Source organism: Podarcis tiliguerta (genome assembly GCF_965153285.1).
Source record: "Podarcis tiliguerta genome assembly, chromosome: 10".
NCBI lineage: Eukaryota > Metazoa > Chordata > Lepidosauria > Squamata > Lacertidae > Podarcis > Podarcis tiliguerta.
Window position 1 is genome coordinate 70,360,638 of NC_139543.1, and position 27,401 is coordinate 70,388,038.

Sequence of the window (27,401 nt, forward strand, 5' to 3'; positions counted from 1 at the left end):
TCCAGAATGTGGCAGCTAGACTGGTGACTGGGAGCAGCCGCCAAGACCATATAACACCGGTCTTGAAAGTCCTACACTGGCTCCCAGCACGTTTCTGAGCACAATTCAAAGTGTTGGTGCTGACCTTTAAAGCCCTAAACGGCCTGGGCCCAGTAGGCCTGAAGGAGCGTCTCCAGCCCCATCATTCTGCCCAGACACTGAGGTCCAGTTCCGAGGGCCTTCTGGTGGTTCCCTCCCTGCGAGAAGCCAAGTTACAGGGAACCAGGCAGAGGGCCTTCTCAGTGGTGGCTCCCGCCCTGTGGAACACCCTCCCACCAGATGCCAAAGAGAAAAATAACTACCAAACTTTTAGAAGACATCTGAAGGCAGCCCTGTTTAGGGAAGCTTTTAATGTTTAATAGATTGTTGCATTTTAGTGTTTTGTTGGAAGCCGCCCAGAGTGGCTGGGGAAACCCAGCCAGATGGGCGGGGTATAAATAATAAATTATTATTATTATTATTAATAACCTCAGGTGCATGGGACCCATCAGGAGTTACTGGGCTGTAACTTCCAGCAGCCCCAGAAGTTGGCTGTACACAGATTTGGAATTCCGTGTACAAAAGTTTCAGATAAGGTCATCCAAAACAAGCAAGGGGGTGGAGCAACTCGAGGGTGCAATATCTGGGGTTTTTTTATTGATGTACAAAAAACCCCACAGAACCCTTTTCATGTACGCAACCACAGCGGCGAGGATTTTAATAGCAAAAAACTGGAAAGGTGATGTAATCCCCACAAAAACTGATTGACAAGCGAAGATGATAGAATACAGCGGACACTTGGGTTGCAAATGTGAGCCGTGCGGGAGGCACATTCGCAACCCGCAATGCTGCGCCTGCGCACACGCAAGTTGTGATTCAGCGCTTCTGCGCATGCACAAAGTGCGATTTAGCACTTCTGCGCATGCGCGACTGCCAAAACCCGGAAGTAACCCGTTCCGGTACTTCCAGGTTTTGGCGGGTCCATAACCCCCAAAAAACGCAACCTGAAGCGTCTGTAACCCGAGGTATGACTGTATTCAGAACTTGCAAGGATGACTGGGAGAATAAGAGGAGATTCTAACCAGAAATTTAATGAAGATTGGACAGTGTTCAAAGAATATCTTTAAAAGTACTGACAGATTTGGATTGAATCTTGAAGTTTAAGGAAATTATAAAGTATGTATAATGTTTATTGCACATGTAACTTGTTAAGATAGAGTTGTACATTTGTCCACTCCATGTTTACAGTATCTCCAGGCTTTGTTTTGCACATGTATGTTTGTTGCTTGAATGTTTACAAGTCTATCTCTATTCTAGCTATTATTCTAGTAAATTTGGTTTTATACTTATAAGCCAGTTTATGGATTATGGGCCCCCACACTGCCTGTCCCTGCCAGAGTGATAACAGATCCAGAAATACTGATTCCTCAATATTCGTTTCCAGAAGGAGAAGGTGCTCACATCTGGTTTTATGGGACTTCATTGAGTCTTTAACTTTGATTTGATTTCTAGGGACCTCTGCAGACGGAGCGGGAGTTGCGCCTCGCCCAGGAACCGTCTGCATCTGAAGGAGCAGCACTTACTGCAGATGAGATACCTGAGAGAGAAGGCGAGCCTTTGCGGAGGAAACCGGAGACTTCTCAACACGAGAAGCAAAAAGGATTTCAGGATTCAGAGGCCCCACAGGGCTCCGTAGCTCCTGGAGGCAACCGGAACCTCCCTCAGGACAAAGAGATTCAGGCTGAGCAAGGCCTTCTGCTCCAGGAGTTGAGTCCTGATACCTTAGAGCCACAGGTTGCGCTGCTGAGGAAATCAAAATCTTTGGGGTCTCTGGAGTTCCTGTTGAGCCAGGATTCGAGCCAGGATGCGGAAATCCCTCAGCAAACACCACATGGAGGACTGGAGATGCCCCACCTCCCAGGAGCGCAGGGTAGGGAGATGGAAGCTGGAGATGCCCAAACTCATGGTGACCTCCAGTATATTCCACAGAGGGAAACAGAAGCCCTTCAAGAAAACGAAACGAGGGAAACTTCAGATCTGGAACCTCAGCGGGAGCCCCTTGTGTCCAGGAAACCAGAAGTCCCACACAGTGAGACGAGTCAAATAGCCTTTCATACCCAGGGCACACAGTTCCCTGAACCCCCAGAATGCAGAGAGTCAGAGGCTACTCCACCATGGGAGGTCCTTCAGACCCACAAAGATGTCCACAAGGAGTCCCTGGATCCAGACACGAGACATGGCAAGACGTGCCAACAGGACCTGAGGTTTCCAGAGCTCTCCCAACTCCAGAGGTTTCTCCGGAAGAAATCAAAATCTCTTGAGCCTCAGCTTTTATCCAGGGCAAGGCCATGGGGGTCGCCACAGATTCAGCAGGAGGTATTTCGACCTCAGAAATGTGGATATCCTCAAGCTCTTCAGCCCCAGGAACGGGAAGTTGAGGGAACTTCACAGGCAGAGAAGGAAGGTCTGAGGAGCCATGATATGAGGGCGGGTCGGCAGTGTCAGAAGTTCCCAGAAAGCCGTGACGCACTCGTTCAGGTCCCAGAGCCGTTGAGTCTTGAATCTGAGGAGATGGCAAAGTTACAGTGTGCGGGGCAGCTGGAAGGCCTTCACATCCCAGGAGGACCTCAAGGAAGGTCCCATGGTTGCCTGCAGCAGGAACAGGAGCTGACCCAAGCTGAGGAGAAGACGGAGGGCTTGGAAACCCCACAAGGCCAGCAAGGACCAGAACTTTCCCATCCTGAAACCCCTCCTCACTGCAGGAATCGGTGGAGGAAGTCAAAGTCTCTTGAGCTGAGGAGGTCACGGGCTTTTCAACCCCAGGAACTGAGGGAGCCCCTGCACCCACAAATGGGCGCAGGAGCTGTTCAGGCTCAAGATTGCCAGGAACCAGAGGACTTTGAGGCGAAGAAAGCAAAGAAGGAAGAACAGAGCCATCAGGAATTTTCTCAGGAGGCCTTTCAAGAGCAAGGGATGGTCCAGAAAGGGGTGAGGGTAACTAGGCCTCAAAATGTGAACGAAGCACAGGACTTTTCATCTGAGGGAGCAAAGGGTGTCATAATTCCACAAAGGCAGACACAGGTTCCTCAGTCCCCAGAGCGCAGAAGTCCAGAATCTCCGCCTCTTCTGTGGAGAATTATGTGGCAGAAGGCAAAATCGTTTGAGATGAGGAAAAAAGATGTCTTTCTGAGTCCAGGGCAACGACCAGAAGCTCCAAAGCCGAGCATCCTTTATCGTCAGAAGATGAAGGAAACCTTGGTGGGACAACCAGATGTTCTCACCCAAGGGCAGAGACAAGAAATGTCTCAAGAAATGAGGGAGAGGGAAACCCGTCTAGTTGAAAAATCTCCACAGAGAAGTCAACAAATATTTCAGAGCGAGGAAATTTCTAAGAGGGAGCTGGGATGGCCCAGACATTCAGGAGAATCACAGCCCTGTGACATGAAGGGTCTGGAAGATGCACAGACTCCAGAGACTGCGCCACAAAAGGAGATGTGGGGCCCTCAGCCCCAGAGAGGCCAGAAACCAGAGTCTCCTCCTCTTCTGTGGGGGGCTCTGGACCTGAAGTCAAAATCTTTTGAGATGAGGAAATCAGAAGAGCACAAGCTGAAGAAGTCACTGATGGTTCTGTCACAGAGAAGGCCACCAGTAGGACCAGAAGCTCATAGGCCCCAGGGATGGAAAGTTCCAGATAATCTTACTCCTCAGGAACTGAGGGAAGCTGAGGCCTCTCAGGCCCAGCCAGAAAATGGAGCATTGCTAGCTCAGAGGGCTCCACCTGAGAGGTTATATGGTCCAGGTCTAAGGGAGAGGGAGACCTTTCTAGGTCAAGAAACAAGGGAGCTGGAAGCACACCAAGACCAGAGAACCCCACTGAAGAAGACAACAGCTTCTGAGAGCCAAGAAGCACAACCACAACAAAGAGAGCTGGAGCCATCAGAGGACCCAGGGACGGTTTCTCAAAGATCGGGGGCTCCACAGGCCCTTCAGACTGACAAAAATAAGTTTCCAGAAATGTCTCGGGCCCAGAGAATGCCCGAAATGGTTCTCCAGCCTGAGGAACGCAGAAGCCTGGAATCTCCACCTCTCCTGTGGAGGATCCTAGGACTGAAGGCAAAATCGTTCGAGCTGAGGAGGCCACGTCCCTTTCAGACCCAGATCCAGAGAGAGAAGGGTGCTTCTTATGGGCAGCAGGGACAAATAACCTCCCAGAGCCCCCAAATCCTAAAAGAACCAAGGAGATCACAGGCCACCCAAACAGACATAGGGAATGATGACACACAGCCACAGTCAGGGCCAGAAGGGAACCCAAGGGTTCCTCAGAAACGTAGCAGTCCAGAAACACCTCCTCTTCTGTGGTGGGCCTTGGAGCTGGCCCAGCAAGAGACACAACATTTGCCGGTCTCTCCTCAGCCCCAGGAAACAGAAATGTCCCCAGCAGCCCAACTCCAGAGGGTGCTACAGACAGAGGCCCAGAAGTTGAAGAAACGTGCGCACCAAAATATTGTTTATCCCCAGGAACCAAAGGAACCAGAAACTTCTCAGGTGCTGGAGAAGGAAAAGAAGGCCCTCAAATCTCCACAGCCTCAGGAAACTCTCCCTGAGGTGGACTCCAAGTTGCCAGCTTCACAAGGCTTGGGGTCTCAAGGCTTGCGGAGGGCAGAAGCAACTCAAACCCCCAGGAAAACCCCTCAGGCCCGTGATGTGCTGAAGGAGACAAGGGCTGTTCCTGTCCAGAAATCTCCACCGACAGCAAAAGGTCCCCAAGATGTGAAGAGATCCCCAAAGAAGCAGGAAAAACGGGGGTCTTCTCTGCCACAGGGAAAAGTGCCCAAAATGTGTGGCTCCTACAAAGTTGGCTGTTGTCACGTTCATCCATGCCAGGAACTCCAGGGGTGTGATACAAAAGATTGTGGTCCCTCAGGTGAGGCGCAGTTCCTTTCCCGAAAGGAGCTGAGGCTGGAAAGGGCTGAGGCTCTAGGGAGGATTGAAGATAATGGTTGCTCAGCCCTAGAGGGACACAATAGGACTGAATGTCTCCTGGCCCCAGGAAGATTACTAGGAAAATCAAAGTCTCTTGACCCAAGAGATCTTCAGACCAAGAAGCCACAGAAACTGAGGGAGCAGGAGTCCTCTGGAGTTCAAAGAGATCCAGAGACCACAGCCTTTCGGGTTCAGGAAGATCTCCAGATGAAACCACAAAGCGAGACTCAGACCTTTGAATTTCAGGAAGAGAGAAGCCTGGAGGCCTCAGAGTCCCAGAGCACATCACGGTCATCTCAGCCTCAGGGACCAGGTGCAGAAAGCCCTTCTCATCTTCAGAGCTGCTTGGAGAGAGCGTCTGAATCCCATGAGCTGATGGGGCCACCTGAGAGCTTACCACCTAGAGATCCTGAGAACCTCATGCTCCAAGGAACTGTGGATCCCAAGGGACATTGTGAATCACAGTGCTGTGGGGTCAAGATGGATCACAAGCGCTCTGAGGTGGAAGGCACCCTGGGAAGATCTTCCCAAACTTTCCATGTACGAGAGACCTTTCAGCTTCAGGCAGCTCTGCTAAGGAAATCAAAGTCTCTCGAGCCCCAGGAACTGTCAAGGTCACACGCTTTTGGGTGCCAGGCATCAAAGGAACAAGAAACTCCACAGGCTCTGAGATACGCAGAGGGTTGTCTTGAGGTCCCTGAGAACCAAGCCCTGGAAAACGTCACATCTTGCGAAACTACACAGGCGATGAAGAACCTTCTTCAGGACACATCGATTGCAAAGAACGAAGGTGGATCTTCTGTGCAGAAGATGTTGAGAGACAAGGAGGTCTCACAGCTCCAGGAGAAGCTTGGGCAGAAGGATTCAGGCACCACCAATGAAATGCAGGAAGACAACCAACAGCTCCAAGGGCAGAAAGAAAAGGAAGACCTCCAACCACCAGGAGCTCCACAGATGGAGCAGAACCCGCTGGAGATCCAAGGGCTTTTGCAAAGGGATCTGGAGGGCATTGGTCTGCCAGATGCAAGGCAACCGTGTCTTCTTCAGCTTGAGGAAAAGATGCCAGAGACTCTTGAGCTGATGGAGGATGAGACGTCCCAAGCTGAACTGCCCTTATCACATATGGAGACAAAAGACCTCCCACCTTGGCTGGGACTGGGGAAATCAAAGTCTCTTGACCTGAGGGAACTCCAGGGACTAGGAGATCCCACTAACCTGCCAAACATGGGTATCTCCAAGTCGTGCCACCCACAGAGACAAGGTGAGCTGGAACCTCGGGAGTTAAGAGGAGCAGTGGTCCTCCATTCAGGAACCCTTCAAGAACTTCCTCCAAAGTGGGAAGAGGGCCTTCAATTCCAACAAGAACTTGAGTGTGGGACCCAGAAGATTGGACAGGTGGAGATAGAGCCTCCCCAAGTGCAGGGGCCACCGAGAAACAGGGGAGAGGCCCTTTGTTCCCAAGAACTGAAGGGTGCCCAGATTTTCTACTCCAAAGAATGTGGCGAACTGGAGGAGCTTCCCCTGCAGGAATCTTCTCGGAGCGAGACTCTTCAGATTCAGGGGTTTCTCCAAAGGGAACCAGAGTCCCAGGGACTGGTGGAGCCTCAGTCTCTTGATCCTCAAGAAAAGAGGGAGGTGCAAAGCCCTCCGCTCCTGAGAAATCTGCTGAGGAAGTCTAAGACACTTGGGCACTGGACACCAACAAGGGGAGATGATTTTCTCCAAAGGCCAGAAAGCCCTCGTGACCAACCGGTGAAGGAGCCGCTTCAGGGACTTGTGGGGCAGAAGTCACAAAACACTCAAGGGCAAAGTCAACTGGACCAGAGAACACTGAACATTGCTGAAGGGACTCAAGACTCCCACAGAGAAGGTTACAAAATGGAGGCAGAGAGCATCAAACCCCCCAGTCCTGTGAGCCAGGACTTCCTTCAGGAGCAAACAGATGAGATGTTCGTAGCTCAGCCGGTCAGTTTGCCCCAGTCCCTTCCTCCTCACAAGGCCCCCCAAGTCGATCTTGAGCAGCTCCGGGAACTGGGAGGGTTCTACCGTGAACTGGAAGCTCTTCAGCCCCAAGGGCTGAGGACCGGGGAGGCCCGACAGCCACAAGAAAATAGAGATTTCGGTGAACCAGAGGAGCAAGCGGCAACTGAACCCCAGGGAACCACGGGCCTTGAGATCCCTCAGGAGTGGAGACATTCAGAGTCCCACCAGCCTCCACCAACAGATCAGGAGGCCACTGAGACACGTGAGACACGGCAAGGTCAACAGAGGATCCCTCAGCCTCCCCCAAGCCAGAAGGGAGATGAGGGGCCTTATCAGCCCCCAGGAAGACGTGTGAGGTCGCCAAAGCTGAAGGCACCTCAGAAAATCCCGGGGCAAGAATGTTCACCAGAGGCATCTGCCGAAGTTCCAGGGGTGACCGATCCCCAGGTTTTCCAGACCCGGGAATGCATGGAGCCACAGGCTGGGTGGGGTTCCCTTAAAGCTGAGGGGAGGGTGGCCCAGCTGGAACCAGCACCCACAGAGCCCCACGAGCAGCATTGCTTGGAGTTGTGGGGAGTTCTGCTGGGGAGGTCCAAGTCTCTTGACCCTCAGGAGTTGACGAGGACACAAGACCTTGAGGACACCTGGGGAATGAGGAGGGCAGGAGAAGACTCACGTTCTCAGGACAGCGAGATGGCCTCACCCCGAGAGCGACCGTACTACCAGCCGCAGCAAGCTCTTCAGCCCCACGGCAATTTCCCAAACCGCCAGGGAACTCCCGAGGAAGTGCGGGACCCGAACACCCTTTTCCGCCAGAATCTGAGGGAACCGAAGGTCCAGCGCATGGGTGATCATTTCCAGGTGGAAGACGGGGTGCAGCGCCATCTCCCAGAAGGCGCGAAGCTGTGCCGGGTGTGCAGGCAACAGGAGCTCCAAGGCGAGGTGGGAGCCCTTGATTCTCAAGACACGGAAGGACCACGGGCTTTTCAGAGTCAGGAACAGAGACTGAAGGAAGCACTGCCAGCTGAAGGACCTCAACCAAGGATGCTCTCAGCCCCTGGGATGTACCACTCGGACCAGCTGAGCAGAAGGCTGGAGGCATCTCCCCTGTGGGAGCAGGCCCCCATTGGCACCTGGAAGCCCACTGCCATGGCCATGCTGTCTCCCCCCAGCCCTGGAGAACGTGACGAAGAGCCCGTGTGGACGCCAGCAGCTCTTGGTGTGGGCCTGTCCAGGGAGAGCTCCATCTGCATAGCCCAGCCCGAGAGGCGCTCTGGAGTGTCTTGGGTAAGGAGGAGTGTGGGGCAGGTGGTATTGGGGCCTGGTTTAGGGCACAGAAATGGGGAGGCTGTGTTGCTGGAGGGAAGGGGGAAGCAAGTATGGATATAGGACTCGTGCCCACTGGAAGTGGAAGGGTGGCCCAGCCGTAGATGATGGCACCAGAGACAATGGTAAAAGTTAAAGGTAAAGGACCCCTGACAGTTAAGTCCGGTTGCGAACGACTCTGGGGTTGCGGCGCTCATCTCTGGGTCATGTGGCCAGCATGACTAAGCCGCTTCTGGCGAACCAGAGCAGCGTACGGAAATGCCATTTACCTTCCCGCCAGAGCGGTACCTATTTATCTACTTGCACTTTGACATGCTTTCGAACTGCTAGGTTGGCAGAAGCAGGGACCGAGCAACGGGAGCTCACCCCGTCGCGGTGATTCGAACCGCCGACCTTCTGATTGGCAAGCCCTAGGCTCAGTGGGGTTTAGACCACAGCACCAATGGTGGACTGAGCCAAATAATTGCCATCTCCTGGATTTGTTGGAAGCGAGAAGGAAGGGACAAAGCTGTGCACCCCTTTGATGGAGATAAATTGAGGATTAAATCTATAAAACGTAATTTAAACCTCCTATCCCACATGTGTGGGGAGAAATATGAAAGTAAACAGACTGCAAATCCCTTTTAGCACTTTTGCAGCTTACTAGGAATTAGAAAATCAAACCTTTTAAGCCGGATTATTTGTGGTCCGCTGACCTTTCCCCCCTCTGTCCCCTTTGCTAAGAATGAACCGCATGTTTTAGTAAAAACAAAAGGTTTACTTACATTTCAGTGCAGGCAGCAAATACATCGAAGTAGTACACAGGTGAAAATTCTCCTTTGTTACAAAATGGAAAATTAGTTTCCAAAATGAAGTCTGGGCTCTATGCGGAGCCCTCGCTTGAAAGGAGAGAGGGAGAGACTGAGGCAAGGAGGAAGGAGAAACAATTAAGATCTTTTGTCCTATTTTCTGCCACAAGGTATAGGATGTAGGTCTGTCCTGTCTTCTCCAGCAGTACAGGAATTCTGTGAATCTTAAACTCTCCACAGGCTTATTTAACAAACTTAAAGGTCATTTTGACTGCAGATTTCCTCACCCCCCTCTACCTGCCCTACTGCCCCAAGAGGGTTGCCCCACTGCCACTGCTGAAGCAAGCTTACCACAGGTAGCAAAATGTCTCGGGCCGGCCCCAATCCCTCCCTGTCTTGATTCCTTTCTCTGCACTGTACCAGGACGGCGAAGTTGACATGAGTTCCACAGGCTCCATGATTTCTCCATTTTGGGAGGAGTCAGCCGCTTACTCTGAGGCAGACAGCGGCTCCAGGGCGATGGCAGGCAGCTCCCGCAGTGCGGCTGCGGAAGAGGCAGGTGGGCACCAGGTAAGGAAAATGCAGCCCTTGCTTTTCTCGATCTCACACCGTAAATTTTCTGCGTCAAGGAGGCAAGGAGGGAGAAGGTTTTTGGCCTGGGGGCCACATTCTCTCCCGCAGGGGCCACATAGTGGTGTGTGTGTGTATGTGTATGTCATAGCTGTCAACTTACAGATTTGAAAATAAGGGACCAGCAGCCTCGAAAATAAGGGATCAGCAACCAAAATAAGGGATTTTCAGAGCACAGGTATGTTCAACTTCTGAGCCCCTCCGAGCCAAAGGCAGAAAGCCCAGCCAGCAGCCAAACGAAGCCTCAAGCGGTGGTTCCCACAGCGCAGCAACCCGGCAAAGGGGATGCAGCAAGGGAAACCACCGTCACCTCTCTGCTGGGAAGCGCTGAGCAAAGGCGAGTCCCCAGGCAACACAGCCAATTGGATCGGCACAAGGCATGCAAGCTCCACCCCCCAGTCGTTCTCAGACTCCTTATTAGGTGAGCAACGCAGCCAAGCAACCCAGTTGGAGCCTCCCTCCTCCCTGGCCGGCAGGGAGGGAGGGAGAGGAGCTGCTTCCTTTGAAACCCGGGAAATTGAAGGGACATCATCAATAAGGGACAGCAGCGGGACACGGTGCTGGGATAAGGGACTTTCCCGTCAAATAAGGGACGGTTGACAGCGGTGGTGTGTGTGTCTGTGTGTGTAGGCACAAAATTGGTCCATGCCCCCCACCATCAACATGTCATCTTCGTAAAGTAGGCTGGTTTCTATAACTCACCTGTCCTTTCTGCGCTCCATCCAGGCAGGCTCAAAGTTGGGTGGAAGTTCTTGAGGAAGAGAGAGGTCTGGCCTGGGGCGAGAGAGTATTTGGGGGGTGATTTAGTAAACCGGCTCGGTTCCGGTGGGAAATGCAGCTCATGATACCTGGAAGAAGGGCCAGTCCTGAGAGGAGGCAGAGGGAGACTGTGGCCTCAGGTGGCAGATGCTGAACTTTTGCCTCAGGCGGCAAAATGTCTTGAGCCGGCCCTGTCTGGAAGGTCCCAGGTGTGTTGTGGGCGGGCTAGAGCTACCAGCACAGCGGCAGCCAACACGACGGCCTCCGGATCTTGCCGGACTACAACCCCCATCCGCCCCAGCCAGCAGGCCCAATGGTTAGGCAAGACAGAGGCTGGGAGTCCGGCCAAGGTTTGGAGGGTGCCTTTGCTGCCCCTGCGCCGGTGGGGAGCTTTTCCTTCGGGGTACGGAAGACCTTCCTGACTTGCCTTTGCACCCCTCCACCTTGCCCCCTGCCCCACAGCCTCCCCGCCCTCGCCCACCGTGCCGGGAGAAAGCCTTTGTCTGGCTGTCCCGCCAGGAGAAGGAGGCGGCTCTGCGGCGCTTGGCGGAGCTTCAGGCCGAGGGAGAACGGCGGCACCAGCGGGACAAGGAGCGCCAGACCCTGCGGGTGAGACCAGGAGCACGGCGGGGAGGCCATCAGGGGACTCCTCTCGTTTCGAACCCAGCACCCTTGAAATGCCCTGCTCAGGGGGGCCGTTATGATGGCTGAGCCTTCCAACGGCAGAAAGCACCAAACTCTGACATGCTGCGCATGTGCACACACAGACCACCTCGTGTTTCGCATGTGCAGGAAGGCGCCAGCTCTCCTTGACACAGCGCTTGCCAACATGGCGCCCACTGGGTGACTACTACTCCCGTCGGCCGTGCTGGCTGGGGCTGGCAGGAGTCATAGCTCAGAGTCTCTGGAGGGCACGAGGTTGGCGAAGGCTGCACTACCTATCCTGCGTCCTATCTGTGCACAGACCTACATAGATAGTGTGGTGCAATGGTTAGAGCAGTGGCTTCCAAACATTTTAGGGCTGCCGCCCTGTTTGTTCCATAAACTCATCTCCAGTTATTCAGAGTAGCACGAACCACTAAGGAGAATAATAAAACTGAAAATGGTAACAATTGCACATTTATGCAATTGGTATGCCCCACAGAGAGCCTCAAGGTCCATAAATAACAACACCCTAGTGGTCCCAGGCCCTAAGGAATTTAGATTGGCTTCAACCAGAGGCAGGGCCTTTTCAGCTCTGGCTCCGGCCTGGTGGAACGCTCTGCCTCATGAGACCAGGGCCCTGCAGGATCTGATTTCTTTCCGCAGGGCCTGTAAGACAGAGTTGTTCCGCCTGGCCTTTGGCTTGGAGCCAATTTGATTCCCTCCCTCCCTCTCTTTCTTTTTTCTTTTCCTTCTCCTCCTGCGATGAGGCTACATTTTAATATTTTAATGTTCCATTATTTTAATGTTGTATTTTACTTTTGTTTTTAAGTTGTAATCATTCATCTTGTTTTTATTATTGCTTGTAAGCCGCTCTGAGCCCGGCCTTGGCTGGGGAGGGTGGGGTATAAATAAAAAATTATTATTATTATTATTATTATTATTATTCAAAGCCCAGCAAAAACTGTTCTAATTAATACAACAGAATTGGTGAACTTGATCCCATGGTACCAGCTTTCTGGAAAATAATAATAATAATAATAATAATAATAATAATAATAATAATAATACCCCGTCCATCTGACTGGGTTTCCCCAGCCACTCTGGGCAGCTTCCAAGAGGATATTAAAAACACGATAAAACACCAAAGATTAAAAACTTCCCTAAACAGGGCGGCCTTCAGATGTCTTCTAAAAATCAGATAGTTGTTTATTTCCTTGACATCAGATGGGAGGGCGTTCCACAGGATGGGTGCCACCACCGAGAAGGCCCTCTGCCTGGTTCCCTGTAACCTCACTTCTCGCAGGGAGGGAACCGCCAGAAGGCCCTCGGAGCTGGACCTCAGTGTCCGGGCTGAATGATGGGGGTGGAGATGCAAACCACCAGGAAATGCTGAGACAAATCCTCTCTTCCTTTTCAGTTCCAAGAGAGGCTGTCCATCGCCAAACATCGCAAATCTGAGGATGACCTTCTGGGAAGCAGTCCGGCGGAGTTCTGGCCTCTCCCATCAGAGAACGAGGGCCAGGTGAGGCCATTCCTCCGGGCTCAGGTCGGTTGTCTGTGGATGCCAAGGTTGTTTGAGAAACAATTATAATAATAATTTATTATTTATACCCTGCCCATCTGGCTGGGTTTCCCTAGCCACTCTGGGCAGCTTACAGCATATATAAAAATTGTAAAACATCAGACATTAAAAATTTCCCAATTCACAGCTGCCTTCAGATGTCTTATAAAAGTTATGTAGTTCTTTATCTCCTTGACATCTGAAGGGAGGGTCACAGGGCGGGCGCCACTACCAAGAAGGCGCTCTGCCTGGTTCCCTGTAACCTCACATCTCGCAGGGAGGGAACCGCCAGAAGGCCCTCGGAACTGGACCTCAGTGTCTGGACTGAACGATGGGGGTGGAGACGCTCCTTCAGGTCTACTGGACCGAGGCCGTTTAGGGCTTGAAAGGTCAGCACCAACACTTTGAATTCTGCTCAGAAACGTATTGGGAGCCAATGTAGGTCTTTCAGGACCGGTGTTATATGGTCTTGGTGGCCGCTCCCAGTCACCAGTCTAGCTGCTGCGTTCTGGATTAGTTGTAGTTTCTGGGTCACCTTCAAAGGTAGCCCCACGTAGAGCGCATTGCAGTAGTCCAAGCAGGAGATAACCAGAGCATGCACCACTCTGGCGAGGCAGTCTGTGGGCAGGGAGGCTCTTAGCCTACGTACCAGATGGAGCTGGCAGACAGCTGCCCTGGACACAGAATTGACCTGCGCCTCCATGGACAACTGTGTGTCCAAAATGACTCCCAGGCTGCACACCTGGCCCTTCAGGGGCACAGTCACCCCATTCAGGACCAGGGAGTCCCCCACACCTGCCCAGGATTCTCTCTTCCTCCCCCTCCCGCCTCAGCCGCCAGCCATGGCGACAGCTCTAACACATTTGCCATTTTTATGGAGTACCCTTGAAACCAAATCCCTGCTGGGGTCATACCACAATGTGCCGCATCAGAACTGCTTGCACCCTGCAGCGAGTCCAGAAATACCCATCCACAGAGGAAGGTGCCTGTTGTGTCTCTGCACGATACAGGGGCTCTGCCTTCTGCCTCCTTCCCAGCAGCCCCTTCCCCATCTCAGCAGAAGAGGTGACCTCGCTTCCGTCACTCCCAGCGCAGGCATGCAAGTGAACCGCTCGGCCAGGAAAGAGTGTGCCCACCGCATCTCTGCACGGGATGTCAGGTTCTGGTTCTTGAAGATTTACTGGGATGGCTCCATGGGTGGGTTTGGGTATCATCTTGCCTGGGCCAGGTCTGCGTCCTAAGAGACGTCTCCTTGGCAGCTGTGAGGGGAGCCAGTGTAACTTTGCGTTTCCCGTTCCAGCAAGACCAGGCTGGACAGAAAACCGCAGTGAAACGCCACTTGGAGAAGGTGAAGAGAGAGCGGACCTATGTCATGCAGTCCAAGAGGGAGAGGTAAGGAAGGAGGGGGAGAAATCAATATCTGCCCTGGACCCCTAATCTGTGTCTAGTTCTGTGCACCCCAGTTTAAGAAAGTGGAAAGAGGAGGACCAGCAAGATGATAAAATTGCCTAGGAACCAAGCCCGATTGAGGGAGTTGCAGATGTTTCGCCTGGATACTGGATGTTTAACCTGGGACACGGGTGGCACTGTGGTCTAAGCCACAGAGCCTAGGGCTTGCCGATCAGAAGGTCGGCGGTTCGAATCCCCGCGACAGGGTGAGCTCTCATTGCTTGGTCCTTGCTCCTGCCAACCTAGCAGTTCGAAAGCATGTCAAAGTGCAAGTAGATAAATAGGTACCACTCTGGTGGGAAGGTAAACGCCGTTTCCGTGCGCTGCTCTGGTTCGCCAGAAGCGGCTTAGTCCTGCTGGCCACATGACCCGGAAGCTGTACGCCGGCTTCCTCGGCCAGTAAAGCGAGATGAGCACCGCAACCCCAGAGTCGGCCACGACTGGACCTAATGGTCAGGGGTCCCTTTACCTTTACCTTAGCCTGGATAAAAGGAGACCTAGAGGAGACATAAGAGCCATTTTCAACTATCTCAAGGGCTGCCCCATGGAAAAGAGGCTAGGATCCGAACCAAGGGATTACAAGAAAGGATACTGAACATCAGGAAGAACTTTCCTGGCCGTTCAGCACTGGAAAGGATGATCTCAAAGGGGGGTGGGCACTCCTTCCTTGGAGACTTTTAAACAGAGGTCGGATGGCCATCTCTCCAGGATTCTTCAGTTGCGATTCCTGCATTGCAGGGGTTGGACTAGATGTCCTTTGAGGGTTCCTTACAACCCCACAGATCTGTGATTCTATGACAGGTGCCCAGGCTAACAACGTAGGAGGAGCCCGGCTGCTGGCTCAGAACAAGAGTTCGTCCAGCCCAGCGTCATTCTGGCAATCTAGCAGCCTGACTAGCGCCCTCCAGAGGATTCACACTACACTTTTTGTCAGCCCCTGCCAGCGTGGTTGTGTAGCCTGCCGTGTTGGCTGGGGCTGCTGGGAATTATAGTTCAGACCACCTGGAGGGCACCAGCTTGGGGAAAGTTGCAAAGGAGCAATAAAAAACCAAGGGGATGAGAGAGGCTTGAGAGGCCATCTTTTGTTCCCCTTACATGAGAGCTCCACCCTGAAGCATGTGAAGTGAGAATGTTTTCTGAGCATGTGCAAAGTGCATGCCCCTCCCCGAACCAGTAAACACTTCTGGGGCGAAGGTGGAGGCTCCCCAAGTGTGGGGGGGGACCCAGCTGAAAACCCAGCGAAATCCCCTTTGCCAGTGTGGAGTGTCGGACTAGGACCTGGGAGACCAGGGTTCGAATCCCCACCATAGCTGTCAAGCGTCCAGTTTCTGGGATGCGGGCGGCTCGAGCCTCGCCCACCTGGCTGGGGCCTCGCGCCGGCTCTGTTGCTCTCCCCTCGGCTTCCGTCTCACGCCGGCGGCTCCGGCGAGCTGGGAAGGTCAAGCGCAATATTGCATAGATTTGCAAAAAAAGAGAGAGACAAGCAGCGCAAGCGGGGCCGGAGCGGGCGGCAGGGTGCAAAGGGCGGGAGGGAGGTAGCGAGCTGTTGTCTCCTCTTCTTCCTTCTCTTCCTCCGCTCGGCTCTTCTTCCTCCTTTCTTCTAGGCGCGCCGTAGGGCTTGCTCGGTGTCTGTGGTTTTTTTTGGGGGGGGGGGCAGTTCATTCACGGCCGTCGCTCTCCGCGATTGCTTTTGGGGTGGGGGCTGAGGCTTGGAAACACTCCCCCCCCTGCCCCCATCACATCTCCCACGCGGCTTGCTTGTTGTGCCACGCTTTTTGCGCTGCTGGCCAGTGGCGTAGCGTGGGGGTGCAGGGGGGGCCGGCCGCACCGGGCGCAACATCTGGGGGGGGGCGCACTCGCACTCGCAGCTCTCTGCCCCTACTAAAATCCACAGGTTAGGGGGTGCAAATTACTTGCCTTGCCCCGGGTGCTTGTTGTGCCATTTTGCGCTGCTGGTGCTGGCATCTGCCCTTCTCGTCATCCATCGCGGCTGGGGGGAAAAGAAAAGCGGAGACTGCTAGGAGATGGGGACGACTTATATATATTTATGTGCTTTAAAATGAAATGGGAGCAGGCTTCCACGCAAAGGGTTAAACCCGCCGCTTTCCCTCCACGCACAAAGCGCAACTTTGGCGACGAGGAGGAGCAAAACTGTTGCTATTAGCTGAGCTCTTTACTTTGGGACCTGTGATCCCTTATTTTGGCTGCTGATCCCTTATTTTCGAGGCTGCTGGTCCCTTATTTTCAAATCTGCAAGTTGACAGCTATGATCCCCACAGGGGCAAAAAGCTTGCTGCTGGTCGGGGGGGGGGGTGGTGGACGTTGGGCATCTGCTCCCCCCCCCCCCCGACACTCAGCCTTGGGTTGTTGTGGGGATTAAATGAGGAGGGGGAGAACTCTGCACGGCAAACCTCAAACTCCTTGGGGGGAAAGGAGGGGGGGGATGTAAACGCCTCACAAGATCTGTCTCCATCCCGCAGGAACACGCTGCGATTCAAGGAGCTCCTCAACCCACTGGTGGCCGAAGGAGAGGAAATTCCTGAGCAAGAACAGACTGGAGACTCGTGAACAGAGCAGGAGGAGGACCTGCCCCTCAGATCCGCCCCCCTTCTGCCTGCCTTCCTGGGGGACCCCCCTTTCTCATGTGTTTCTAAGCCTATTACTATTTCAACTTTTTGAAAGCCTTCAATGGTTGTTCCGATTTCCCCTTTGCAATAATTTTATGGCTTCACCTTTGTTATGAGAATTCTAAGGTCTCAAATATAAATTAAACGCTCATAAATGTGCAAGGTGGGACACGGGTGGCGCTGTGGGTTAAACCTCAGAGGATGTGCTGATCGGAATGTCGGCGGTTCGAATCCCCGCGACGGAGTGAGCTCCCGTTGCTCGGTCCCTGCTCCTGCCAACCTAGCAGTTCGAAAGCACGCCAGTGCAAGTAGATCAATAGGTACCACTCCGGTGGGAAGATAAACGGCGTTTCCGTGCGCTGCTCTGGTTCGCCAGAAGCGGCTTAGTCATGCTGGCCACATGACCCGGAAGCTGTACGCCGGCTCCCTCGGCCAGTAAAGCGAGATGAGCGCCGCAACCCCAGAGTCGGCCACGACTGGACCTAATGGTCAGGGGTCCCTTTACCTTTACCTTTAAATGTACAAGGCAAACACATACATAAGTATATGAACCATGTGTCTGAAATAGTACAGGAGAGCAATCCTGAAGCCATTTTGACTCTCACAATGACCACAAATATTCCTCTGCGGGAAGGGAGGCAAATGGGGAAAGCCTTCCCATTGTCTTTTTGCTTACAAATCCTGTCTTAAGGATGTATTTGTGTATGAATAAGGTGAGCCTGTGACCTGGATTCAGGAACTAAAGTATTAACCATCACAAAAGGATGGCCAGGTTGCCCAGGCAATGCAATCAGTGACCATTATCAGGTGTTCTGGCAAACAGGATTTCTGCTGTAGACCACCTCCTCCTGTGATGTATGTTTGATGCTTTTGGGCGACGGTCTTGGGCGACAGGGTGGGCAATTTCAAAAGTCTATATAAGGGCTTGAGCACCATTGTTCGGGGTTCTCCTCCCTCCTGCGTGGGGTCAATGGGGACCCTGTTGCAACAATTCCTTGAATAAAGATCAGGCTTACTGGCCGCTTTGCTTCTCAAAACACTCTGGTTGGCCTCTGTTATTTTCTGGAAGGGTCCCAAAGGCTAATCTGTTTCAACCCTCGGCAATTCCTACTTGGCTTTAAACTGTTTGCAATATTGTGCAATGCCATCTTTCGATATATTAATAACTTGAATGGTTGCAACCCGCCCTGGGACCTTAGGGTGACGGGCAAGCAATATGTGGTCACCATAATCTTAATACTGTTATGTGGCACCCAAATCTCTGAGCGGAGCAATATCCCAGGGCTCAGTTTCCTTGGAACAGGCAACAGTGGAGACCGTGGTGTCCTTAGGATATATGGTTTATTTGCACAACATACATACAACCTGAGCCCAAGATGGAGGGGCTCGCAGACTTAACACCCCAAAAGGCCTTGCTTCTTCCATACTGACAGCCTTGGAGTCAAGCGCAAAAGAAACTGATCATTGCACTGAGCAGCCTTTGTCTAACTCGGAGTTTCCCAAACTTGAGTCTCCAGCTGCTTTTGGACTACAACTCCCATCATCCTTGACCACTGGTCCTGCTAGCTAGTGATGATGGGAGTTGTAGTCTGGGGGGAAAAAAGATTGGGAAACCCTGGTCTATTCAAGAGAAGGAATGGCAGTACTTAGCATGGCAACTTCAGCCATTATTCCACAAAGAAACTTGCTCCTTGGTTCAGCAATGGAATCCTCCATTGGATTTTAACCCTTGCAGGATCCAGGACTAAAAATAGTAATAATAATAATAATAATAATAATAGCAATGCCACTTCTAGAAACAACTACACAGATAAACACAGCTGGAAGCTTTTTTCCCTCTCCTTTAGTGCGGGGAGGGGAATGCAATGAAACTTCATGGAAAACAGCTTTTCCCCAGCAAATCCTGCTGGAGGGTCCAGGGGCTCAGAGGCTGCGGGAAGAGCCTCTTCCCAAACTGGAAGGAAAGAGCCACAACCCCCTGCCTCTCTGCAAGTGTGGAGGTGCTTCACTGCTGGGCCCTGCCCTTCCCTCGCCACGAACCCCTTCGCCGTGATCCGCCCTGTTGACTTGTACCCTGAAGCCCTGTTTCATTAAGGAAGCTGTAGACAGCTCTCGCTTGGTCCATTTCTCCGTCTTCCCTGAACATCCTCGCCAGCCTCTTCAGGCGAATGTCCAGCTGCTTCCTCTCAAGGGAGTGGTCTCCGGGGATCCTGGCAGCCGCCTGGTACATCTCTAGGGCCTTGCTCTTCATCCCCTTCTTGTGGAGGAGGAAGTCCCCCCAGTGCATGTAGATGGACTGCTGGCATCTCTTGCTGGCTCCCGGGAGCTCCTCCATCAGGTTAAGGTAGATCTCTTCCTCGTACGCCGGTGACCTCTCGCCGTAAGCGCTCGCCAGCTTCAGCTGGGTGAAGATGGAGAAAGGATCCATCTCGAGAGAGCGCTTGAAGCTCTCAATGGCAGGCTCGATGGCTTCTTCTCTGGCATTGCCTGGAGAGTGCTCCAACATCTGGAGGTAGCACATGCCAAGGTCGTAGTGTAGGAGATGGTAGCCGGGATCTAGGGCGATGGCCTTCTTCAGAATGGAAATGGCCTTCTTTAGAATGGAAATGGTAGGGGGAATGGGTTGTTTCTTGTACAGCTTGGAGACGATTCGGAGGACTTCGGGGTTCACACTCTCCTGGACAACATCGTCCACAAAGAAGAGCGCTCTTTCCGCGTCCACCGGCATAAGTGTCTGAGCCAAATAAGCTTTGGCTTCGTAGTTCTGCGGCTGTCGAGCGACGACTTCTTCCAGCAACTTCTGGGCTTCTTCCCGTTGTTTGGCAGTCCAGGAATGAGTGTAGGAGGCAAAAACAGAGATGGCCAGTCCTGCCTGGAACTCCTCGTTGGACTCTTCCGCCTCCAGCGCCTTCCGGAAACATTCTGCGGCCTGGTCCCCGTTCCGGAAGCCCCCGGCCAGGAGGGACCAGCCTTTCTGAGCATGGATTTCGGGGATCATCGCAGAGTACGCCTCTGGGCTGGCCAAGGACCGGCAGATGTCGTGGATGCGCCCCAGGTAGAGGTCCACCATGTCGTAATTGAGCAAGCGGTAGTAGACCCAGGCATAGTTGCCGTAGGTCACCAGGGCCTGGCGGGAGAAGTTGGCGGGGTGGTCCCGCCTCAGAGCCCCCTCTGCTTCTCGGAGGCTGTCCAGGGCCTCCTCGTAGTTCCCCTGGAAGTCCTGGAGGTAGGCCCTCATGGCAAGGTAGGCGCCTCGGTTGCGGTGCGGGGTGTGCTGGGCCTGCGGGGCCAAGGTCTGCAGGATGTGCACGGCATCCACCTTGTCCTTGACCTCGAAGTCCCAGGTGAAGTGGCACTGCAGGCTCTCCAGCTTCGATCTCAGCGGTCGGCTGCAGAGGGAAGAGGCAGGCAGGGAGGGAGGGAGATCGAGAAAGGGTGAGGGACACTCTTGAGAGGATATACAGCCCTACCTCAGCTCCCGAACGCCTTGGGAGTCGAACGTTTTGGCTCTCGAACGATCGAAAACGGGAAGCGAGTGTTCTGGTTTTCCTTTTTTTAAAAAAATAATATTTATTAGATGTTTTATAGTTACAGAAAGAAAAAAGGTAAAAAAAAAAACAACAATACACAAATTCAACAAACGATACATCAAAATTAAAAAAAGAAACAATACAACAAAACAACAAGAAAAAACAAAAACATTTAAAAACACATCCAAATTTCATATCTTTATCTTTCATTTGCTTGTTTCCTCGACTTCCTCGCACCTCCCTTTTTTGTATTCTAATTCGAATTAACTGGTTCAGCAAATCCTTTCCCTCTTTCTCAGTTTTTTGATCTATAATTTATCTTAACACAGTCTTACTTTAAATTTTCCACTTTACCCATTAACGATCAGTTTTTGCATAATCCTTAATAACATTTCTGCTAAAACCATATAACTTCATTCCAGTATTCTTCTAACATTCATTAACTTTGCAATATTTCTGTAAATATACTTTAAATTTTTTCCAATCTTCTTCCATTGACTCTTTTCCCTGGTCTCGGATTCTGCCAGTCAGTTCCGCCATTTCCATGTAGACCATCAGCTTCATCTACCATTCTTCCCGGGTGGGTAGGTCTTGTGTCTTCCAATACTTTGCGATGAGTATTCTTGCTGCTGTTGTGGTGTACATAAAAAAAATTCTATCCTTCTTTGGCACCAATTGACCGACCATGCCCAGGAGAAAGGCCTCTGGTTTCTTCAGGAAGGTATATTTAAATACCTTTTTCATTTCATTATATATCATCTCCCAGAAGGTCTTAATCCTTGGGCACTTCCACCAAAGGTGAAGGAAAGTACCTTCAGTCTCATTACATTTCCACCATTTATTATCGGGCAGATGATAATTTTTTGCAAGCTTGACTGGTGTTATGTACCACCTGTAAATCATTTTCATTAAATTCTCCTTTAAGGCATTACATGCCGTAAACTTCACACCTGTGGTCCATAACTGTTCCCAGTCAGCCATCATAATGTTATGCCCAACATCTTGTGCCCATTTAATCATAGCAGATTTCACAGTTTCATCTTGAGTATTCCATTTCAGCAGCAAGTTATACATTCTAGACAGATTCTTAACTTTGGGTTCTAACAATTCTGTTTCTAATTTTGATTTTTCCACCTGGAAGCCTAATTTTTTGTCCAAATTATATGCCTCCATTATTTGATAATAATGGAGCCAATCTCACGCTCTGTTTTTCAATTTTTCAAAACTCTGCATTTTTAGCCTGTCTTGGTTTTCCAATGTTCTTCCTGAAGCCAATCGGAAGCCGCACTTTGATAGTCGAATGTTTCGGATGTCAAAAAGATTTCCGGAACGGATTCTGTTCCAAGGTTAAGTACTTAATTCGTTCCGGAGGTCCGTTCTTAACCTGAAACTGTTCTTAACCTGAAGCACCACTTTAGCTAATGGGGCCTCCTGCTGCCGCCGCACGATTTCTGTTCTCATCCTGAAGGAAAGTTCTTAACCTGAGGTACCATTTCTGGGTTAGCAGAGTCTGTAACCTCAAGTGTCTATAACCTGAAGCATATGTAACCCGAGGTACCACTGTATAATGAATGGGGGGAAATGTTTAAAAGTACCTTTAAAAACAACAACACCAGAGTCCTTTTTGTTGGGGAGAATTCCGAGGGAAATTCCTAGGTCTCAAAGAAAGGCTATTTATGTCTGCTACAACTGCGGCCCGTGTTTTGCTAGCCCAAATATGGAAACTGAGCGAAGCCCCAACCAAAGGAGAATGGCGACTTAAATAAAGTTACCAGACTTTTTTTCAATGAATCCGGAGACATTTTTCAATTTCCTACTAAATACCGTATTTTTTGCTCTATAGGACTCACTTTTTCCCTCCTAAAGAGTAAGGGGAAATGTGTGTGTGTCTTATGGAGTGAATGCAGGCTGCGCAGCTATCCCAGAAGCCAGAACAGCAAGAGGGATTGCTGCTTTCACTGCGCAGCGATCCCTCTTGCTGCTCTGGCTTCTGAGATTCAGAATATTTTTTTTCTTGTTTTCCTCCTCCAAAAACTAGGTGCGTCTTGTGGTCTGGTGCATCTTATAGAGCGAAAAATACGATAGATGGATTTTGTCATGGGACTGATTTGTAAATCCAGGGACGTCTGGTAAACTTAAATTTATGGAATACACAAAGCTTGCAAATTTTTACATACAGAATAAGAGAACAGGAAGAATATACGTTTAGAGAAGGCTGGGAAATATTTACTGATTTAATAATAATGAATAATAATAATAATAATAATAGTGGTAGTAGTAGTAAATTTTATTTATATCCTGCCCTCCCCAGCCGAAGCTGGGCTCAGGGCGGCTAACAACAATAAAACAGTACAAAAGTACAACACAAACAACACTCTAAAATCGCTTATGTAAACCAAGTTCCCTAGTGGTCTCCCATGCAGTCACTGACCAGACCAAGACCTGCTTAGCAGAAATAAGGCTTTGGCATAAAGTGCCTCCAGGCCATAAGAGGTTTTCTAACAACACTCTAAAATCATTCATTATAAAATTAATTCAATGGGTGAAAGTTGTGTACATTTAAAAGCGCTGGCAGCCTTAAGATAAATTCAACAGGGCAAATAAGTTTTGATGGTGTAACAATGGAATACGGAATGGTTTAGGTCGTTTACAATATGCAGGGATGTACAGTAGGCAAAATGAACCACGGAAAGAGAGGAAGGGAAGTGATTGATCTGAGATGGTTTAAATGAACATTCTGAAATGTAAATTAGAAAAATCTAATAAAACTATAAATAAGAAGAGAGACAGAAAGGGTGAAGGGGTTCTGCGGGCAGGAGTTCTTTGCTCAAAAGGGCCCAGAAGATTTAGGATTCAGACTTGGGCGTCACTGGAATGTGGCCTCTTGCCAAAAAAGGAAGGGTCACACCTGTTGCCCCGCCCACTTTCATCCCTATGCCCCGCCCACCTGAGCAGGTGCTTCCTCCATCACCCTAGATTTGGCCAAAGAGTGTGAGAACAGGAGACTCTTGATCTCAGGGTTGTGGGTTCAAGCCCCGCTTTGGATAAAAGATCCCTCCATCGCAGGGGGTTGGACTAGATGACCCACGGGTCCCTTCCAACTCTACAGTTCCACAATCCTATCTCCAGCCCTACCTGCAGATGCCATCAGGGGACCACAGGATTTTAGAGTTGCAAGGGACCCCGAGGGTCATCTAGTCCAGCCCCGAGATCTTCTGCATGCAAAGCACAGGAATTCGAGGAAAAGAAAAGTCCTTGGGAGGTTTTTAAGCAGGGCTGGGAGGGCCACCTGCGAGGGGTTCTTTAGCTGAGATTCCTGCCTTGCAGGGGGTTGGACTAGATGACTCTGGACGTCCCTTCCAACGCCACAATTCTATGATCTCCGGTGCCAGAGGCAGCACGCCAATGAGACTGTGCGCACACCATCCTTCAAAGCACATTTAAAGTGCGCACGCACTGCCAGAACCCTGGGAACTGAAGGATGCTTGGAAATGCCCCTCTGATGTGTAAAGTGCAGTTAACAGGGTTCTTTCTGGGGGGGGGGGTGTGCTTCAGGGAAACATCCTTTTCCTCAGTACAGTGGCACCTCGGGTTAAGTACTTAATTCGTTCCGGAGGTCCGTTTTTAACCTGACACTGTTCTTAACCTGAAGCACCACTTTAACTAATAGGGCCTCCCACTGCTGCCGCACCACCGGAGCACAATTTCTGTTCTCATCCTGAAGCAAAGTTCGTAACCTGAAGCACTATTTCTGGGTTAGTGAAGTCTGTAACCTGAAGCATATGTAACCTGAAGCATATGTAACCCGAGGTACCACTGTACTGTGAATGTGGTACACCACGAGGTGCGTGGCCACGCATATGCTTAAGACAGCCCCGGTCATCTAGTCCAGCCCCGAGATCTTCTACATGCAAAGCCCAGGAATTCAAGGAAAACAAAAGTCCTTTGGAGGTTTTTAAGCAGGGCTGGGAGGGCCACCTGCCAGGGATTCTTTAGCTGAGATTCCTGCCTTGCAGGGGGTTGGACTAGATGACTCTGGGTGTCCCTTCCAACGCCACAATTCTTTTTTTTTTTTTTTTTGGACAAATTATAACAATTTGTTTTATATAAAATTACATTTAAAAGGATCCATTGTGCCACAAAAAGAGAATAGCTCTATAAAGCATATATTGGTTTCTCGATTATCATTTTTATATATAAAAGTTGTGTAGAATTTAGAACAATTTAAAATTGAGAAACAATAGTCTTCTCCATGTTGGTTGCTTCATTGTGAAGGAAATTGCCCCCTCTTGGGTTCATACCAGTAAGTGGTTCACAGTGTGAGTGGGAGGCTATGATGTTCCATATCCTCCATTCAGCTTCCGTTACTGTTCTCTGAAGGAAGCCGGAGGCTCCTACGCTTTAGCTCATCTAGTGTTTTCCAGTGTTTGTGGTTATTTGCCAAGTGTTGCATCAGAACAGGTAGGTGTGCAAATGCAGCCCAAGCATCAAACATGTCCATTATGAAGTAATCAATGAAGGATATCTGAGACTTGGGGATGCTACAGGTGTTTCGATCGAAAACTGGCATAACCACTGGCAGAGCCTGTCTCTTTTCTTCATCCGTCTGTGCAAAATATTCTTCTGAAATCCTCCCAGCCGGGTGAAGGAAGATTGGAGATGGTGAAGGAAGATTGAAGGAAGTTTAAAGATTATTTACAGAAACACTATAAGATAATGAATGTTTGATGACACCAGATTGAATGTAAAAGGTTATTAGTAAAAAAGTGTAAAGATTAAAAAGATATAATATTTTAAGATATAAGGAAACGTAATTATATTAAGATATTAGGATTATGATAAAATCAAAATATGACAGAGGGAAGGAATTTGCTGACAGAATATACAATCTGGAATACAGAGAAGGGAGGTCTGGGGAGGTCGGAGAAACAAGTTAATGCAAAGAATATAAGGAGATAAAAATTGTTTTTTATTATTTTTATTTTTTATATTTTTTGCTGTTTTGTGTTTGTATGTCGCTGTATTTTTCTATTTTTTGTTGTGCTGTGTTCTATCTTTTGTCGTTTTATATTTATTGTAAAATCCAATAAAATATTATATATATATAAAAAGAAATCCTCCCAGCCCATTCAATACACAGTTCTATTTATTTTTTTAAAATAATATTTATTAGAAGTTTTATAGTTACAAAAAGAAAAAAAGAAAAAAGCGATAAAGAATTTAACAAACAATACATCAAAAATAAAAATAAAAACTAAAAAACAATACATCAAGATAACAAAAAATACAAAAGCATTTAAAAACACATCCATTTTCCATATGTTTACCTTTCATTTGCTTGTTTCATCGACCTCCTCACACCTCCCTTTTTTGTATTCTAGTTCAATTTAGCTATTTCAGCTATTTCCATCTTTCTCAATCTTTTTTTGTTGTTCTATAATTTATCTTAACACACTCTAACCTTAAATTTTCCACTATTAGCCCATTAACAATCAGTTTCTACTTAATTCTTTATAACATTTCTGCTAAAACCATATAACTTCATTCCAGCATTCAAGACACAGTTCTAGAGGGCGGCATGGATTTGCAACAGCTGCACATTTGATCATCATGCGCGTAATCAACTCCTGGTTATGTGGAATGTTCTTGAGATTGGTTGTACATTCACAGTCACTACCCTCATTCTGTGCTTCTTTGGAGGACATGGGCTTGGTGGTGCTGTTCACAAACTTGTTTACATGCTCAAAATGCTTTGTCATTTCTGCCAACGCCACAATTGGATAATCTCCAGTGCCAGAGGCAGCACGCCAATGAGACTGTGCGCACACCATCCTTCAAAGCACATTTAAAGTGTGCACGCACTGCCAGAACCCTGGGAACTGAAGGATGCTTGGAAATGCCCCTCTGATGTGTAAAGTGCAGTTAACAGGGTTCTTTCGGGGGGGGGGGGGTGCTTCAGGGAAACATCCTGGGGGTTCTTTTCCTCAGTACAGTGCCACCTCGGGTTAAGTACTTAATTCGTTCCAGAGGTCTGTTCTTAACCTGAAACTGTTCTTAACCTAAAGCACCACTTTAGCTAATAGGGCCTCCTGCTGCTGCTGCGCTGCCGGAGCACGATTTCTGCTCTCATCCTGAATCAAAGTTCTTAACCTGAAGCACTATTTCTGGGTTAGTGGAGTCTGTAACCTGAAGCGTATGTAACCCGAGGTACCACTGTACTGTGAATGTGGTACACCACGAGGTGCACGGCTCCCCATATGCTTAAGTCATCTAGTCCAGCCCTGAGATCTTGCATGCAAAGCAGGTGCTCTAACCACTGAGCCACAGCTGCCGCTCTCCTGATGTTTTGCCGGACTCCCGCTCCCGCTCCCCTTGCCCTTGGCCATGCTGGCTGCCGAAGCTGGGGTCCAGCAACACTCAACTTGCATTGCAGGGGGGCCAGGCTATTCGGGGTGGGGGTTTCCCTCCCATCTTTAAGCCGGAGGAGTCAGATCTACGCAGGGGGAGTCCCTGCTTACCTCATTTTTCCTTTTCCAGAGACGAGGCTGAATTTCGCAGGAAGCGAACTTCCCCTCGCCGGCGGTCCCGCAGTCTGCAGGATGCTACCTCCGTCTGCAAACTTCTGCCTCGCCCTCTCAGATTATATAAGCAACGCAGAGCTCACTCGGGCAAAATAGAAACCGAAACTCAAAAGAGAGATCCGTTTCCTGTTTGTGGAGAGGAAGGTTCCTTGGCTGCTTGCAAAGTCTCCAAGCGCAACATTTAATTTTAATTTTTATTTCCCCCCCAAGCGCAACATTTTTGCCCCCCACTCGCGGAAATGAATAAATCAGGGTTTAAACGGGGGCCATACGGCAAAATTGTATCTTGGCTCTCCCCTGCAAACGATGCAAAGCTCCTCCCGGCTCGTTTTGCTCTCCATCCTTGCCTGCTCGCGCCCCAGTCCGCTCCCCGATTCCCCCGCGCCTCCCGCTCTCCTCCCCATCCCCATCCCACGTCCACGAGGTCGGGAGGGATCCTCAATCCACCCTTGCAAGGTCTCCTCTGCTCGGCAGGGCAGCATCTGAGCAAAAAACAGCTGCCTCCGAACCTCTGCGAGGCT

The 27,401-nt window shown here is 50.2% G+C and overlaps 2 protein-coding genes across 2 annotated transcripts in view; one reads left to right on the forward strand and one right to left on the reverse strand.

Annotated features, from left to right (window-relative positions):
* LOC310659004 (uncharacterized protein) overlaps nt 1-17,806 on the forward strand; it is a 37,286-nt gene extending 19,480 nt beyond the window's left edge. Inside the window, exons 12-17 of the mRNA XM_083401608.1 lie at nt 1,531-8,271; nt 9,522-9,668; nt 10,950-11,096; nt 12,550-12,654; nt 13,994-14,085; nt 16,623-17,806. Coding sequence (XP_083257734.1) covers nt 1,531-8,271; nt 9,522-9,668; nt 10,950-11,096; nt 12,550-12,654; nt 13,994-14,085; nt 16,623-16,710 — 7,320 coding nt within the window. The 3' untranslated portion in view covers nt 16,711-17,806. The remainder of the gene's footprint in view (nt 1-1,530; nt 8,272-9,521; nt 9,669-10,949; nt 11,097-12,549; nt 12,655-13,993; nt 14,086-16,622) is intronic.
* Nucleotides 17,807-18,091: 285 nt separating this feature from the next.
* LOC310658867 (interferon-induced protein with tetratricopeptide repeats 5-like) lies at nt 18,092-26,949 on the reverse strand. Its single transcript, XM_083401256.1, has 2 exons — nt 26,818-26,949; nt 18,092-20,158 (listed from the first exon to the last, which is right to left on the reverse strand). The coding sequence occupies exons 1-2, from the start codon at nt 26,820-26,822 to the stop codon at nt 18,775-18,777; spliced, it is 1,389 nt and encodes a 462-aa protein (XP_083257382.1). The 5' UTR covers nt 26,823-26,949; the 3' UTR covers nt 18,092-18,774.
* Between the last annotated feature and the right edge of the window lie 452 nt (nt 26,950-27,401).